An 18,015-nucleotide genomic window follows, 5' to 3' on the forward strand; every position below is an offset into this window, starting at 1 on the left:
AATTGAAATTGACTGTGCCAGTCCTCTATTATTAATTGGTGCTTCTCATGCAGCTCCCCACTTCTCCAAGGGATGCATGTGCAAAAGGCCTTTGCTGGAAGAGGGTGCATGAAATGAAGTGCGAGATCACTGGTTAACTCCAGGCTTCAGAAGGAATATGACAACAGCCAGCCTTCTTGCTCAAATGTTTTACGTATCATGTGGAATGTCTGCCATATAATAAGGTCATCCAAAGTCCAGAATGTTATATGAAAATTTAGATATTTCAGTAATTTATTGTCATCTGATCTTCAAGAGAAACAAGGAAGCCAAAAAATGCAGTAACAAGTACTGTGTGCTTTTTAAAAAAAGAGTACAAATGTCTATGAGTCTCAGATTTAGATATTTATTTACCAAACAATACTGACCACACCTGAAAAAACATTTCAATTTAAAGCTGGTAAATTAAACATTTATGCAAATAGCCAGGCTGCAAAGTGCTGGGAGCTTGAAGAGAGAAGGGATGCAGGCGCCACATTCCAGTTTGTTACACTCCTCCCACTACCTTTGCCGAAAGTCTTCAGGCCTGTAACGAAAAAGATGATAAATACATTTACAGATACTTTTTTTTCAAGAGTATGAAATCAAGGTATTCTAAACTACAGTTTGTGTTTTGGAACCTTAATTAATTGGTCATTAATTTTTGCTATTAAATAGTTATGCAATAAAACAGCAAAGAACAAGCAGAAAGGGAGAACTTTGGTGTTGATCATTTTTTAAATGATCAGTTGTAAATTTGGAGGTAATCCTTTATGACAGGGGTGGGAATGGTGTGGCCCATGAGCTGCATGTGGCCTATAGGGGAGGCCAGCACAGCCCTTGGGATCAGCATCACTCTGAGGCCCTGTTGCCCTATTTTTCTAGCCAAAAAAATCCACTGTGAAATTGTAAAAACACATTACAATGATTAAATCCCTTTTCATAGGATTGTAGTGTTTCTTGGGGGAGGGGATTTCTCCACTCCCAAACAGCTACCCCCCAATGGCTCAAATGTCAACTGGAAGAGAGACACTGTCAACCCAAACAGTAATAGCTGTTTGACAGTAGAATATGCTGCATCAGAGAGTGGTGGTCTCTTCTTCTTTGGAGATTTTTAAACAGAGGTTGGGTGGCCATCTGTGGGAGTGTTTTGGTTGTGTACTCCTGCATGGCAGCAGGTTGGTCTAGATGACCCTTGGGGTTTCTTCAAACTCGATGAGTCTATGACTCAAAAGGCAACCATGATGACATGCTTCTGTGCCTTGGAGGAGCAAAAAATGGAGTACTGTAGCCCTCCAGGGTCTACAGCATGCCTATTCCTAATTTATGGCAAACTCATTTTGCAATATCCATTTTTGCTCTTCAAAGCTAGAGCCTTTCAAAGTAAATTTCGGTAGCAATCTCCTCATTTTACCTGAAACTACAAGAGACAAACAAAATGAACTTGATAACAGAAATCAAATCAAATCAAATCTGGACTGGGGAGAATTCAGACCATGTAGTTTCCTAAACCAAATGCAAGAAGTTTCCAGCTCCTATGGTCCCAGAGAGTCTGCAGTTCTGATGAGCACATGGTACTGTATATGCTAAAAAAAATTAAGTTTGAATAACTCAACTCATCATCAGTATACTACACAAATTCCTCATAGGTATACTACACAAATTCCTCATACAATATGAAGACCAGACCCTGCTGAGATTCCCCTCCTTCCATGGGATGCTTGCCAGACAATGACCATCTTTTACCTCTACTTATTTCATCAAGTTCATCACTCTTCTCCCAAATCATGTGCCAAAATCCACTGATGTCATTAGCTGAGCATTACAATGGTGCTCTTTCTCCCATCTGTGTTCATGCCCTCTCAGTGGAGTCATGTGCTGACAGAGCAATATTACCACACTGTTTTCTACATGGAGTTGCAAACAAGCAATGCCAACCAGCTTCACCCAATTAATTGCCCTCTCTATATTTTTTGCAATTTCCATCAGCCCCAAACATGACCGTTATTTAGAAATGATAGGAGTTAAACAGATTAAAACTGAAAAAAATGCCCTCACAATTTTAGTCCAGTGATTTAAGGGCACAGAATAATCTTTGTACTACACCAAAGATATCAACTTGATTTCATATAAGCTGAGGATCCTAATGATTTGCATTTAATGACTTTTTCTTGAGCTAAATGGCTTTCTTATTGAATGGTATAAAACAGTGATTCCCAGACTGTAGTTCTCTAGGTGCTTTGGACCTCAACTCCCAAAAGCACCAGCCAACTTGGCCAACAGTCAGGAATTCTGAAAACTAAAGTCCAAAACATCTGGAGGACAAAAGTTTGGGAACCACTGGTGTAAAACATATTCAAACATATTAGTTTTCAGATATATTTATTTGTACCATTCAAGATTACTGAGTTAGGCTCATTATGAACTTCCTTTTAGAAAATTTACACCTCTGTTATTCCTGTGGCAGGTAAAGATTATCTAGATGAGCAGACTTTATCCACCCTACCAAATGCATCTGAGGAAGTAGACTGAAGTCTACAAAAGCTCATGCTGCCAATTTCTTTCTTTCAGTTAGTCTCAAAAGTGCTACAAAATCTCTCCACAAACTTTATTAAATGTTGATGATGAAATACCAGCAGCATTTCTTGTAGAATTTAATAAAAGCAGTAATCCACCCAGTTCAGATTGGTATTATTTTTCATAGACAGAGAGATGGTAACATTAGACTACTTACAAATTGCAAATTGAATTCCAAGTACTATTGTTTTAAATACTAGAAGACCAGACCCATGATAAAAAAAGTGACAAAATTAACTATCAGTTTAGTTTTAGCACTTTAAAAAAACTTGGGTCTCCCATCAGAGGTTTTGAAATGGATTCAGATTTTTAAAATTGTCTAAGTCAAGAGTGAGCACTAATTGAATACTTTCCAACTTTTTTCACCTACTGAGGGGTGTACAACTGGTATGTGCTCTCCCCATTGGTGGTTTGAGCCATTCACATGTGCAATTAGACATAATGTATAAGGCAGCATGATCTTTTGCTGTTTATTTCTAAAAGCATAATTTTCTTTACCAGAGTTGATAAAATTAATCAATATTTGTGGGGCCCTTCCTGGCTATACTGTTAACTGATCCAAATGCCTTTTGAAATTCCATCTCACTAATCTGCAAATGGCAATTTTGTTGGTGTCCAGAAACTATTAGATATTTAAGGACATTAGTTCTTAAGGATATTGTGCAAATAATATACAGGTATAATGTAGATGACACTGCTTTAAAACTGCCATGGCTCAATCCTGAGCTTTGTAGTTTTGTGAGATATTTAGCCTTCTCTGTCAGAGAACTCTAGTGCCACAACAAACTAGCCATGAGCCATACCAGTTAAAGTGGTGTCAAACTACATTATCTCTGAAGTGCAGATCCAGCCTAGGAGAAAATAGAAACATTCCTCTGAAGTACTGTCTACTATCCACACAGTGCCTATGAATGCAACCAAAGGCTAAACACTTGGCTCATGTGGGGAATGTAGCTTCTTCATTTCAAGCCAGCATTACAACTGAGGACAACTGAGAGCTGCATCTGGATGACATCAAATTGAGAAAGGTGGACCAAATACATTTTCACCATTTTACACTAGGAGCAATCACACAGAGCAGCCCAAGATACAGCAATGCAGCCCTCCTCATCTTGGCAAAAGAAATACAGCTTACTATGAGTGGTTGGACAGTCATGAACAGTCTTTACATTTCCCTCAGCAATATTTCTCTGAAACACCCAACGAACATGAAAGGAATACTGGGGAACAAAGAGTCACAACAGCAATATATTTTGAGGTACATTCCAAAATTGTCTGTGTTACAAGGAGAAGCCACCTGCTTATGATCCTAATATTTACCTATGCAATGAACCTGAACCAACTTAAGAAGGCAATTGTGGAAATGCTCCATACAGTCAACACCAGAGTGAAGATGGCATAGATGTTCAATGCTGAGTATTTGAGAAGGAAAAGTTATCTGCCAAAAGCAAGCATTTCTCTGCCCAGTACAATGCTTTTAACAAAGCACTACTAAAATATTTCCCCCTTGTTAAAACTTATTTATGAGGGGTGGAAAAACATTTATTCAAGGAATTTGCTGAAGAAAGTGCTCTAATGAGTGAAAGAAAACTATGGTAGTTTTCAGTCAGTGGCCTCAGCAGTCAGAGTAGAATTTGCTCTTTTGCAAAACCACAGGCAGTGCATTCCAGCTATGGTGACCCTTTTTTGCCTAGCGATGCTCTGCAGACCAAAAGCTTGTGTCTGGCTCAAGCTGTAAGAAAATAAGAGGCAGCATTATCTAACCGGGGGAAAAGTAATGGGAAGGGGGGCAGATTTTATTTTTAACAACAGAAAAAGCATACTTAATGAGACTCTGCAGCCTTTCAAAATACAGTGTATTCTTACATTATTTCAATGTCAATCAGCAGGAGTGATTCCAAACCTTGAAATGAGATGTATAAAAGCAGTAAACATGGGGCAAGGGAACAAATGGGTCATGAAAAAGACCTGGCACCAACTTCAGACTCCTGTTTGGTACTGGATAAATCTCTGACTGCACATTTACCATTTTATGCTTTTATATATGAGAATAGAAGTCCATGGCTCTATTCCAAAGATAATCTATTGCATTTAAATTCCACTTAGAGCAACTGAGCCTAAGGTAATTTGTGGGACCTAATCCAATGGGATCAAATTTAAGTGTCACTGAAAGAAATCCAGTAAACTTTCTCTAGATCATGATATGGACAACTATAATACAGAGTCCTTCCACTCTGCTAGGTACCATTTTGTAAACGAAGTTTATATTAAACCATATGCCATAGAAGAGAACCTCAGGTGTTTCCCATCCAGCTCAGCCTTTCCAGTATATTTTGCAAGCAGATGCAATGAGGTGAACTAGACACTTTTGAAGTTGCTGTCCGGAACCGAGACAGACATTTTGCAAACTGTGCAGTTTTTTAACGCTTGATGGAAAAATTTACAAACTGGTAAAAATTACATGGGTTCTGTCCCATTTCACTTTAGCTTTGCCCATTCTATTTTTGGCCCATCCTCTTCACTGTGGTCCAAAACCCTTCCCAAATTGGACTTCAGTCCTCAAGCCAATGAAAATTTCCCACTCCTGCAAAGATAGGCTTCAAAACAACTTGGATTTTAAAATTAATACAAGTGCTTCATACAATTTTTCAAAAGCTAAGCTTGTCACACATTATTTGTGGCTCTGATACTCAAAATGACTCCTTTACAGGGGCTTTTATCTGACCCAGGATTAGTGTTAATCTGAAAGCCAGGAGTGGGACACTGTCATTTGCAAAAGCTGGCAATATTTATATTAAGTATTTTTACACTATAAGGCAAAATTGTTTACAAGAGAAAATTACAGTGGACCCTTCATATTGGTGGGCTGGCGATCTATGGATAGGACTGCCCATGGATTGTCACATCCCATATTATTCAGTGCTGCAGTGTGCATGTATCTGCGACTGAATAATATGGGGCATGGCTGTCTGCATTTTTTGCTGTGTGTGTGTGTGTGTGTGTGTGTGAACCAAACACAAGTGGATGAAAAGAGTCCATTGTGTAAACAATGAAATACAAAATGTATTTAACAAAACAGCAGTAGACTTACCAATTAAAAATTTAGGTAGTACAAGTGGCAAACACCAGTGCCTGAGATTCTGAAAAGCCACTGCCATTTGGGACAGACTGTGCCTTGTCTAAATGGCTAAATGAGATGAACTAGTATAAGCTTTCTTTATTTCTGTTCTAACTCAGTGCTCAGTGACAACAATTAAAATGTTCTTCCTTGACTAATATGCAAGTTCAGAAGTGGAGCAGAGCAGGGGGGTGACATCTTAATTATGAAATTATGATACTAGAGTGCACCCGCGCCATATGCGGGCACACTATATGTGGCTTCCAGCTTACAATTGATTCCATGGGTCTTGATGGGACTAACCAGGAGAATTCCAGCTACTAAATTCCTAACACAGAGATTTCCCAACACTTAGTTTGGATATATGGGAAAGAACTATCACTTCTTTGTAAAATACAGCAATACAAAGGTCACACAAGGGAACACACACATACACAATCCATGGAACCGGAGCCCTAAATATCTAGATTTCAGACTGTTGCATTAGCAGAATCCTTAATGTTTCCGAGATTATTTTCAGTCAAAACATCTCCATTCTGTAACAGATTAATATATTCGGTAATTACAGTCTGTTAAAATTACCACAAATGATTTTCCTTTCAGCTCTAATACACATTTCAAAATCACCATAGCCTTCTCAGTAGTCATATGTTTATGAAACATCTGTTTGTGCCCGTGAAGACAGAAATACCAAGAGTTCTCTGTAAAACTAAAAAGTTACCGACCAAGTGAGCATTAGGCAACTGGTATGACAACTCTGAACACTTTGAAATGGCATCCCCCTTTGCCTGCAGGGCATACTCTCTCCTCATCAGTGTAGGAATAGCAAAGTCCATCTACCTTGTGAGTGGCAGGCATTCAACACCTTCTTACCATAGAGGAGGCGGATTTTCTGAGAAGACTTAAGCTTCTATCAGCACTGTATGAGGTCAGTGCCTTCCAGCTAAGATATTAGCAGCATACACCAATAGTCTGACATAAAGATATGTGTAATGGGAGAAACACAAAGTTGAAAAGGGCACTAATGAGTCTTCATTGAGAATTCCACTCCCCCAGACGTGGAGTCAATACAGGCAGAGGCAGAATTTCTCTTCATGCGCAAGGTGCCTCCTACATCCATCCCTCATGAACTCTTTTTCTTACTGAAATAAGTTTAACTATTCTGCATGTTTTTGAACAGTATGCAAATATTGCTGGCACGTTTGATTCTGCTGTTTCTTTACAGCACAGGAACTTTGAGGATTTGAGTTTAGTGTGAGGGGCTAAACAACTATTAATGTTGTAAAGCTGGGAGTAACTTATTTTCTTGGTTAACTCTGCTCTCAGAAAGTTTAAATGCAGTGTAATGCCATCCAGGTGATCTGCACATTTAGCAATAGGAATTAGTTTTTCAGTAATACTTCCTAGGGTACCAAAATGTTACAGGTTCATTATACCTTATTCAAAATGCTTGGGACCAGAAGTGTTTCTGGTTTTCAAATACAGTCGGCCATTCTGGACCCACCCACCCCCCTGCAAAAATGGACACTCGCCGAAAAAATTATCTTGCACATCATTCCACTAGGCTGCATTATTTCTGACCAATCTGAATATCAAGAAGAAAGAAATACAATTTCCGTCAAGAACCATAGATCAGTTAGCCCATTATTATGGTTTGGCTCCATCTTTGTTTGCTAGAGTTCAGCAAATAAAATCTGTCTATACAAAAGCAGTACACACAAAAGTGCTGAATTATTAACCGGTGACAGCAATAAGATGTCACAACTTATCTTTCAGGCTTACCTAATAAAAATGGTTTCAGTGTGTTCTCAAATGTTCATTTTCACTTCTTGGTACATAATTATAAAAAAAAAGTACCAAAGAAAAATACTTTCATCATGTTCAACTTTGTATTTTACAAATTAATTATATACTAAATCCTTCTAATATGTGGGTGGACAAAAATAATCAGATCAATGAAAATTTTGTTTTGAAAGACAAAAAAAATTAGTTTGAGGTGTTACCTGACTGCATTTTAAATCTATCAATATTGCCAGTATTGTAAATAATGCTGAAATGATATAGGGATTTATAAAATGAGTTTTATTTGTTCATCTGATCACAAATCAAAGTGTAATAAAATCTGAAGAACAGAAGAACTACTATGCTAGATTAGATTTACCTGCCCAAATCTATCTAGTTAAGCCACTCTTGGCTCTTAAGATAGAATAGTACTTCTCTGTAGCTCAGAATTTCCTTTCAGATAAGACATATGTTCCATTCAGTTTCAGCTGACATGATAAAAATTACTGCTCAAGTTCAGATCAAACACAAATTAAAATGTGTTCATTCACCCCCTGCTGGTAATGATTGCACGGTGAAGTCAAATAGCTGTCTGACCTATACCTGCATTCATGATGAAAGAGGAAAGATTCAAAACAGACCAGAAAGCATAATATGGGATGGTGAAACATTTAAACAGGTTTTAGTGTCAACAGGATGTTTAGAATGGGCAAGGGGAGATTATATGTCTCTTAACATCATTTTAGCAGCTCTCCACTCCTTTCAAACATATCCTGGTCATATTTTATTTCTGGCTAAAATTGGAGAACTGCTGCCTCTTTCTGATTTTTTAAAGTGATTTTTTAAATAATAACTAGAAATGTCAATCTTAGGTGCTATTAGGGTTGGGGAGAGGTTCTGCAATCTTCTCAGTATTCAAGGGCATGCAATTTTTGACTGGTCTTGCTAAAAATGTGCTGCCAGATTCCTCCATCTTGCTCCTTGTTCAGTAAACAGATTCATCCACTATCAGCCATGCAAGTCTTCTCATACCCAGCCTCATGTTTGGGGAGAAAAAAGAGCAGTGTGCCCAATTTGGACAATATTTGGTAGAGAAACTGAATAATATCCTTGAGCAGTGGCTGAAAATGTTGTTTCCTGTTTCTATTTATTATGGGTGGCTGAAGTGGAGAACTTGCCCATTTCATCTGCTGTTTATAGAGATATCCAGGGTTCCTCCACTGAAAAGGAAACAAGGATGCCACAAATAAAGGAAATAGAAAAGGGTGGCAGGGGGTTTGCCTGGTATGGTGCTGCATTTTCTGGACACAATGGCAACACAGATATCAAACAAGCCTTAGCTTTCCTACCAACAGGAGATCTACAGAGGATGGGGTTGCCACACAGTTTTCAGGTTGACCTTTGCCTATCTTCCTAATTTTGAAGTTAGGAGGGCTGATAATTTGTCACACTTGCAAGAAGATAGTAGCACATCTGCCATGGAGACCAAACATTCTGAAGCTGAATTAAATTTTACCCAGCTTAACGAAAAGTATTCCCATTTATGAAAAACTTATCTCTTGAAGTCAGGAGACACTTCTCAAAGCAAGACAGAAAACCTTGCAGCAGCCAACAGACAACAATATTATCTTTTTTACCCAATGGCTGTAGGTCACCTCAGTCTTGGGAGATATATTCTTTTTGGTTCAAAGACTGTCCCTTGGCATTATATTATTATTATTTTTTTGGCATTATATTATAATGGTGTCACCAAGGATGCCCCTTGCCTACTTTTTTTTAGATTACCTAGGAAGATTGTGTCCCATGTCCTGTCATCATCTAAAGCAGTGCTATTCAAGGTGGTGGCCCATAAGTGGTGTTGGGTCTGTAAGTGGTGGTGCTGGGTCCATGGTAAGTTCACAGGAAAGAAAAAATTCCAGTTAATGGCCACAAATACAGTGCTGGTCCCTGGCACAATGGGAAAGAAACCCTACTGGTCCACCATATCAAATAGCTTGAGATGTACTGTTCTAAAGTCTGGCTGGCAGTAGCATATGAAAGGGCCCTCCCTGTTGTGCCAAGATTGTTGAATGTTTAGCCTCATTTTGCTCCCCCCCCCTCCCCCGGATGTATTTTTGCTCAACTCTTTTGTTTGTTTGTGCATATGTCCTGGCAAACATTGGATACTGTACTTAATTTCCTATTTCTCATGAGTTTAAGAAAAAAATTTTTTTATCCATTATTATGATGTTTTTCGAATACATTTTTTCCCTCAGCAATTAGCCTGGTGAAGATGTAGGCAAATGTTATTGCAAATATCAGGCTGAGGTGGAGAGAATGGCAGCTTGTCTAACACCACCTAACAAGTTCATGACTGAGGTGAAATCTGAACCACAACTTCTTAATTCACAGATGCATTATGCTACAACTCAGCTACCACCTGTATTCGCTTAAGAAGTTGTGCTGTCACTCTAAGTAATAAAAACACTAATATTTTGATAGAACGTTTGGTGCAGAGAAGTTGGAAGGCAGTATACAATCATACTTTCTCTGAATGAATAGAATAGAACTGATATGCAGGGCACTCCCAAGCAAGTATTTTTAGAAGGATACGAATACCCTCAGGCAAGTCATTTTCATTCTTGCTCTTTCTCAGACAGCTGGAATGAAGGGGTCTATAATTTTCCACTTGAAATGGTGCCTAATATTCACAACTGAAGACAGGCAGTTTTCATGCACATTTTACTAATTATAAGCTGTACCATTAAGTACCATTTTCATGCTTCACACCACATGACATTTCTCTGTGCTAAACAGCTGGCTTCCTGTAACCTCCTTAGTTGTGGTGATAACAGACTCCAACATCACAAGATAAAACTATAGAAGTTTAAAATTAGTAGGATTTAATGAAAATTGCTACTGGATTTCATTTTAGGAGCAAGTATTAGCATTAATTTTGCTAGCATTTTAAGACACATCCTAAACTAGGCTGATTACCTGTGTTGTTAACTAAGGCTCTCTCCTCACACATCCACAATTCTCCACTGATTTTTGCTGCATCTCAACGTCAAATTATTTTATGTGCAATTGCTTCACTGTTCTTATACAATTAGGGGTCAAGTGTTTCCCCCCTTTCTCAGCACAATGAAAAACTTTCTGACCTTTCACCCCTCCCTCCTTCCTTCAGGTTAAGTTAGATTCTTAAAGATTTAGAGGAGAGAAAAGTTCTCAAGGTAAATCAAGGCAGCTGTGGTTAACAGCCTGATAACTTTCATTTCTGAACTAGACGACTGAGTGTACTTTACTAAAGAAAAGAAGAGTAGTTTCATTGTATGGGATATGGATTGCAGAAACGAGGTAACCCCAACATATAGTTAGTAAGCAATCTAAAGAGTTGGGGGAAATTACTTTTAGGATTGTACTCCCAGTATCCACCAGCCAGCATGGCCAAGTGCAGTCCTCCAAAAATTATCTTGTCCAAGCTCAAACTATTTTGTTAAGGCACAGGTATAGGTTGGAGGATATTTGGCTTAACAGTAGTGAACAGAACCTTGGGATTATTGTTGATCATGACCCAACAGGATACTACAGTAAAGAAGGCAAATAATATTGTAGCCTCTATTAACAGAACCAATGTTTCCAGATCAAGGTAAGTAATACAGTTGTCCCTCCATATTTGCTAGGGTTAGGGGAACAAGACCCCCGTGAATATGGAAAAACCGCAAATAACAAAAACACTGTTTTTACCTGAGAGGACACCTCTCTTGGAATCTCTAGGTCCTCCAGTGCAACTCTGTGGTCAATGTCCAACATACACTGACCATAGAATGGCACTGGAGTAGCTACAAATGGTCTTTCAGTGCAACTTTTAGTTAAAGTTGACCTCAGAGTTGCACTGGAGGACCTAGACAGTCCTAGAGAGAACATATTAATGAAATCCGTGAATAATCAAATCCGCAAATATCAAAGCCACAGATATGGAGGGATGATTGTAGTCCCACTATATCCTACACTGGTCAGGCTACATCTGGAGTACTGTGTCCAGTTCTCGGCACCTCATTTTAAGAATATAAATGAATATAGACAAGTTGTAGTAGGTTCATAGAAGGGGAACAAGGATGATAAGAGGCATGGAAAACAAAACATGAAAGGAAATATTGAGGTAGATGAATATGCTCAGCCTGGTGGGACAACATGACTATACTCTATAAATATCTAAAGTGCTGTCACAGAGAGGAAGGTGTAGGTTTGTTCTATGGTACCCCAGACGGTAAGACCGGTTTTAAGTTACAGAAGGGTAGATTCTAACTGAACAGCAGAAGGAACTTCTTGACAGTGTGGGGTGTTAGATTCAATGGCCTATGCAGCCTCTTCCAACTCTATGATTCTAAGTCAAGGGGTCTTTACTACTCAAACATCAAAGCAGTCCTTGATAGGACATAAGTAACTTCTGTACCCTGGGACTAATCTTGCCCCCAATTTGTTTTCCATTTTCCTTGGGCTCCTATCTAGGAAAATATATATTTTAGTCAGCCGAGAAGGAAAAAGAAGAAAAGAAGCAACCACACAATGGGCAGGAAGTGACAGGTGAAGACAATAACAATTTAGGCATCAATGATAGTAGATTCCCTAATTTAACGGCTCAGCAACCGCAGTCTTCACCAAAGTATTTGGATTGTGAAATGTGGGTAAATGAACTAAATAAACTTACAGTAGGCAACGTTATGCAAATCTTAGGCAACATTATTTTATTTACACTCCTAAACCTTTGAACACATATATAATATATATATATATCACTGTTCAAAACACTTCATATGTGTCTTCCTTATAAGGTAGTTCTATACCACTATTATCTGAACTGTTGGCTGTGGGTGAGTCCAAGAGAAGACAAAGTTGCCTAAGGCCCAGTAGCTGTAGAAAGAGCAGGAGATGTCTCAGTTTACAGTCTTAGCCAGAATGCTATATCAGCTAATAATATGAAATATAAAGCACTTGAGTGACAAGAGAAAAAGGGTTAGACATCTGGACTGTCCTGGAATTTTCCACTGGCTCAAGGTTAGCAGACTGGAAAGTACTGCTTGCAAAAGGAATGGATTTAAATAAATTGAGCCAACAGGGAGCTGGCTGGCTCTAGCACTGTCTCTGTCTGATCTAGGAGATCAGACTGCTGAAATATTGAGGTCTTCCACTGTGTTCAGTAATTGCCGGATGCAATTATTTTGCATCCTGTAATAAGATATGAATAGATACAAGATAAACAGCCTGTCAAAGGGCAACAGAGATACTCTTGTTTTGTAACCCTGGTGAACTGTTGTTGTCACAGGTTTTTAACCAACAATTTTCTGTATGAAAGCAGGATACTACCTTTTACAAGATACGCAATTTGGTTTATATGAGTATTTTAAGGACAGATATGAGATAATCTCTCTTTTCAAATATTTTCCTATTATCAGAATTCCCAATTTCCTTCAAAAAATAAAAGCAAAGGAAGAACAACAAAATCAATGCATAAAATTCTTCCCTATATGAAAAAAACATACCTACATAGCTTATCTGCCTCCAAGGAAATAGTTTGCCTCACCAGCATTTTTAGAACATTTTTAGCCACTTGAAGACTAATACAGTCAGCCCTCCATTTTCGCAGGGGATCTATTCCGGACACTTCCGCAAAAACAGAATTTTGCACATATTCAAGCCCCATAGGCTTGAATGGGGTGCACGGCTGCGAGTGCACAAACGGAGTCTGCGCAAATGGAGGGGCAACTATACATTCTTTAAAAGCCGATCTATCACAAAAGTAATTATAAACATCTCTTTTTAAAGGTTTTTAGATACTTACGGAGTCCAAAGCCTTGGGAAAGCATCAATTTCCTCCTGTGTGAATTCATCTAACCTCTTGGGCACCCTACGAGGCTGTGGAAGCTCCTCTACAAGATTCTTACGTATTTCTTCAGGGATAACCTGAGAAGGTAATCAAAGATGGCCACCAGTCTTCACATTAGTTCTCATAGGCATTGATTATATTTTGACAGAATTGTTACACAGTAGCAAATTAGCATTTTCAGAAATTCTGAAGCCATAGAGAAAAAACAACTGTCCCCCCCCCCCCACAGCTCTTTTTATTCATCACTCTATCCTTTTAACAAACATATTCCACTGATTTAGCATGTTTAGCTCAAAACAACAACTGGATTTAAACTTATGTATGTAATCCTGAAACTAGTGGAACTATCCCTTCATTTTGCAGACAGGCAAGTAAATAATGCTTTGGTTGTAATTCATCAAAATAAAGGAAACAGGAAAAAGTGAAACAAAATATTAATTTCCATTACAACTCTAACCATATATGTCTATCTTAGCAAAACAGATTTTTCAAAATAGCCAGTGACATCTTAAAGGCCAAAAACTATTGGCGCTTGTGATTTCATAGGCAAGAAGAGCATACTCCAGCTATGCCCACACTGTGTGGGGATAACAGGACTTGTAGTCCAACTCATTTGGAGTGCCCAGATGTGGAAAAGGCTGGGGTAATGCAAACTAAGTGACGAAGGCATGAACAGGCTTGGGGAAAGAGCATGAAATATGCATAGGTACATTTGAGATTAGTTCACAAGAAACAGTACAATCCCAACTACTAACTTACATCATCAGCAAAAAGATGTAGTCTTTGCATCATGGTCCTTCGGTGAAGGTTTTTGGGAAGCATTCCATAAATAGCCAGTTTTACAATCTGAAAAATAAATAAATAAATACATGTCTGATATAAGATGTCAGAAATAGAGATCTGACTTACACAAGTCAGTAGATAGTAGCACCACTAGAAACAGGACAGTCCAGTCAAAATTTCTTTTGTTATAAGCCCATAGTGTGGGATGTGTGTGTGTGTGTGTGGTGCGTGTGTGTATGTGTATGTGTGTGTAGTATAACAAGTAGGTTAAAGTGCAGTATCACACATGCTGGCTGGTAACAAACCAGGTGAATGTACTGAACCAGGCCAATGGTCAGCCTGATTCTATGCTGTCTGTATCAGAAGTAACCAGACTTGAAGTTTGCAGGATCTGCTTTTTTTCCCACTAGCATCATAAGGTCTACGAGAAAGAACCAGGTATACAACAATGGCTCAGGATGGGGATGTAGAACTGAGGAACAAAATGTTTGAGCACATGCTTAACCCAGAAATTTGTTTTGATTGGGAGTCAAAAACCTTCAATGATCTACTATAATTCACCTGTAGATGAACTCCTCTGTCCACCGTGATCTAAAATGAATAGCAGAAACTCTTCAGAAAGACACCTTTGTCAGCCCTTTCTGAATTTGTCGGGGATCATTTGTATGATAGAAATAAACCTGGTATGACCCTAGGATCATTTATATGAAAAACATGGAAAGGGTTTGTAACAAAATGGCTTCTTGGCTCCCTTTCTAATGCTTTGATTATTTTCTATGTAGATAGCTCTGGGAAGCCAAAAATGGCATATGAAAGCCATAGTTCTGTTCTGTTGCTCTCAGGAATTGACATTTAATGATGTTCTGCCATTGAATCCTGAAGGCTGCACTTTGTTTAACAGTGAGGGAAATCAATTATTGGGACCTGAGTCCATGTCAGTGAAAGATCATAGTTCAGTGATAAAACATGTTTTTCATTCTGAGACTGAACAGCTGATTTTGACTAGTACTTTCTATCCACTAAGAACTCCCTAGTCCATCCTTGATAACTATTTAGTGATGTAAGTAAGATACATTCTTCTAAATACTTTTCTCCCCAAATGTATTTGGTTTTCAATTGGAAAAAAAAATGGAGCCTCCCCTTCCAGAAATGAAAAATGTTCTGCCTCCAAGATATAAATAATTTTATGGTGAACTGTTTATATATGAGATGATAAGTCATGTATTTGACCCTCATTATCAGAATGAAAGCTCATACTGAAATACTCTTGGACACTGAGCTATTTCTAGATTGCCAACATAGCATACCTGAACTATGAAACCAGGGCTAAAAACTGGTACAGGTTGAGAATCCCTTATGTGAAAACTGAAATGCACCAAAATCCAAAACTTTTTTCATGGGTAGCTGATACAGTGGTCCCTACCCTTATGCGGGGGATCTGTTTCCGACCCCTCCCCCCACATAAGGGAAATTCCACGTATGCTCGAGCCCCATTTAAACTATTGGGGCTGGTGCTAGTGGCAGTGGCACGCGACCCATTATTGCTTCCGGGGTGTGGCAAAGCTCCTTACGGAGCGTATACTGAAAGTCGTGTATGATGTGGGCACACTGTATAATGACACCCGTGCTTTTGATGTATAAAAACTTTGTTTCAAGCACAAATTTCAGTTCAGTGTAAACTAACTTTGTTTCATGTACAAAATTATTTGAAATATTGTATAGTTGGCCCTCCACATTTGCAGCTTTGACCTTTGCGGTTTTGATTATTAACAGATTTGATTAATACAGTGGACCCTTGTTATACGCTGGGGTTTGGTTCCAAGAGCTCCCGTGTATAACAAAATCCGTGTATGCTCAAGTCCCATTGCATATAATGACATAGCAAAATGGTGTCCCTTATAAAAAATGGAAAATCAAGGTAAATTCATTCTTTTTTGTAACATTTTCAAACCGTGTATGCTTAAATCCGTGTATAAAAAAATCCGTGTATAAGAAGGGCCGACTGTATGTTCTCTCTAGGAATCCCTAAATCCTCCAGAGAGATTCTGGTGAAAATTTACCATAGAGTTGAGCTGGAGGATCTAGAGATTACAACAGAAGACACCTCTAGGCATGTGTAGGTCCTCCAACATTATTCTATGGTCAGCTTTTGGCCAATGTTGGACAGAGAGTTATGCTAGAGGCCCTAGAGATTCCTGGAGAGGTGTTCTCTCAGGTAAAAAAAGTAATATTTTTTATTTGCAGTTTTCTCACTTCTTTGGTGGTCCTGTGTCTCCAACCTCAGCGAATCTGGAGGGAACACTGTATAAAATTGCCTTCATGCTATGCATATAAGGTGTACATGAAACATAAATGAATTTCATGGTTAGACTTAGGTACCATCTCCAAGAGATCTCATTATATATATGCAAATATTCCAAAAAATAAATAAATCTGAAATCCAAAACATTTCTGGTCTCAGGCATTTTGGATAAGAGATACTCAACTTGCCTATCTATACTACAAGCTGTGAAATCAATGAAAGCCTCAACATTTACTGCAACTACTGGGCAATCTGGGGGAGCCATTAGAAATACACTGTTCCTTGCCTTACGCGGGGGATCCGTTCTGGACCTCCCCCCATGTAAGGCAAATCGCGCATTGTCATTTTCGTTGTGCAGCTGCATATGATGCAGGTACACTGTACAACGCTGTGAGTTCATTTAGATCTCCTAGAAATACAATATTAGTTACGGGTGCTGAAGGGAGTAAAAAGAGAGAAAGAGAGAGAGAGAGAAAAGGAAAAATAGAAAAACAAATATCAGTATCTCTAGGTGTAGTTTGAAACTGTAGACCCACAGAAGAGATTTCATGGATTCACTAGGAGAAAGGGCAGGACACCAGTTCCCACCAGGCAAAGGTGAAGGATGACAGAAGCAGTAACTCACCATCTGGAGGGCCACATTTTCCCAACTCCCACTTTACCAGGAAATACTAGATAGTGTATGGAAGACATGTGTTCAACTACAGAGCTACAATGCACCCCCTTTCCAGAAAAAAAGAACCAGAAGTGATCCAAGAATGTTTCTTGGACACTGAAGCCAGGCAAAGGAAAAGCAAGAGTTGCTCTCAATCCCAAAAAGCATAGTATGCGGAACTACCTGAATCAATTCTCCATTTATTCAGCAATCAACTCTACATGGCCAAAGTAATGAAACAGTGCTTCAAACCCCTGAACTGAGGAGTTTCTTGACATTTTAAATGAAAATTTTGGAAACAAAGAACTATCTCAATTTCTCACTTGTATCTATTTGTTTCCTGGCTTGAATGCAGGAATTAGCAGCTGAGGAGCATAGAGGGGATGAGGAAGTCCATTTCCTTGAAATGGGAGGCTGTTCTAGAGGGGTTCAGATGAGAAAATCCTTGACAGCATGCTGAGTATTCAGTTTGCCAGTTGCCTATCCCTCTCTTAAAACGTGCAGTAATGTGCAAATTCAACAGCCAAAAATGCAATACCCTAACATTAATCAGTTCTTGAAACAGTTGGACAAGCTCACGAGGAAGGAACTAATAAAAGCTGCCAAAAAGACAGCAAATGAAAAGACACACACACACACGCATACAGAAAGAGAGAAAAAGAGAGAGAGAGAGAGAGAGAGAGAGAGAGAGAGAGAGAGACAGCAGAGTTTCAATGTGCCAATATATAAAGACACCTATATATATATCCCATATCTGGAAAGTCAGTAAAGCAGCTTGTTGAGTTTTCCAAGGCAAATTTGGATGACCTGTCATTATTTAAGATGACACTGGTAAAATGAAAGAGTTAAGAGAAAATCTAGCTCAAAAATCAGTACCAGTATATGATTTCAGAGCAGGCGCGCGCGCACACACA

At 38.8% G+C, this 18,015-nt stretch overlaps 1 protein-coding gene across 3 annotated transcripts in view; it reads right to left on the reverse strand.

Moving 5' to 3' along the window:
* Positions 1-363: 363 nt before the first annotated feature.
* The window catches only part of MRPL13 (mitochondrial ribosomal protein L13), a 31,245-nt gene continuing 13,593 nt past the window's right edge, over positions 364-18,015 (reverse strand). The window contains exons 5-7 of one of the 3 annotated variants that reach the window (XM_089517891.1): positions 14,121-14,207; positions 13,317-13,438; positions 364-565 (exon numbers count right to left, since the gene is read on the reverse strand). In XM_089517891.1, coding sequence (XP_089374017.1) covers positions 541-565; positions 13,317-13,438; positions 14,121-14,207 — 234 coding nt within the window. In that variant the 3' untranslated portion in view covers positions 364-540. Of the gene's footprint in view, positions 566-12,254; positions 12,389-13,312; positions 13,439-14,120; positions 14,208-18,015 lie in introns of those variants that run through there. The other 2 variants (XM_089517893.1, XM_089517892.1) reach the window with 2 other exon arrangements.

Source organism: Sceloporus occidentalis, unplaced genomic scaffold, assembly GCF_023333645.1.
Source record: "Sceloporus occidentalis isolate IW3139 unplaced genomic scaffold, rSceOcc1.0.p SCAF_3, whole genome shotgun sequence".
NCBI classification, from domain to species: Eukaryota; Metazoa; Chordata; class Lepidosauria; order Squamata; family Phrynosomatidae; genus Sceloporus; species Sceloporus occidentalis.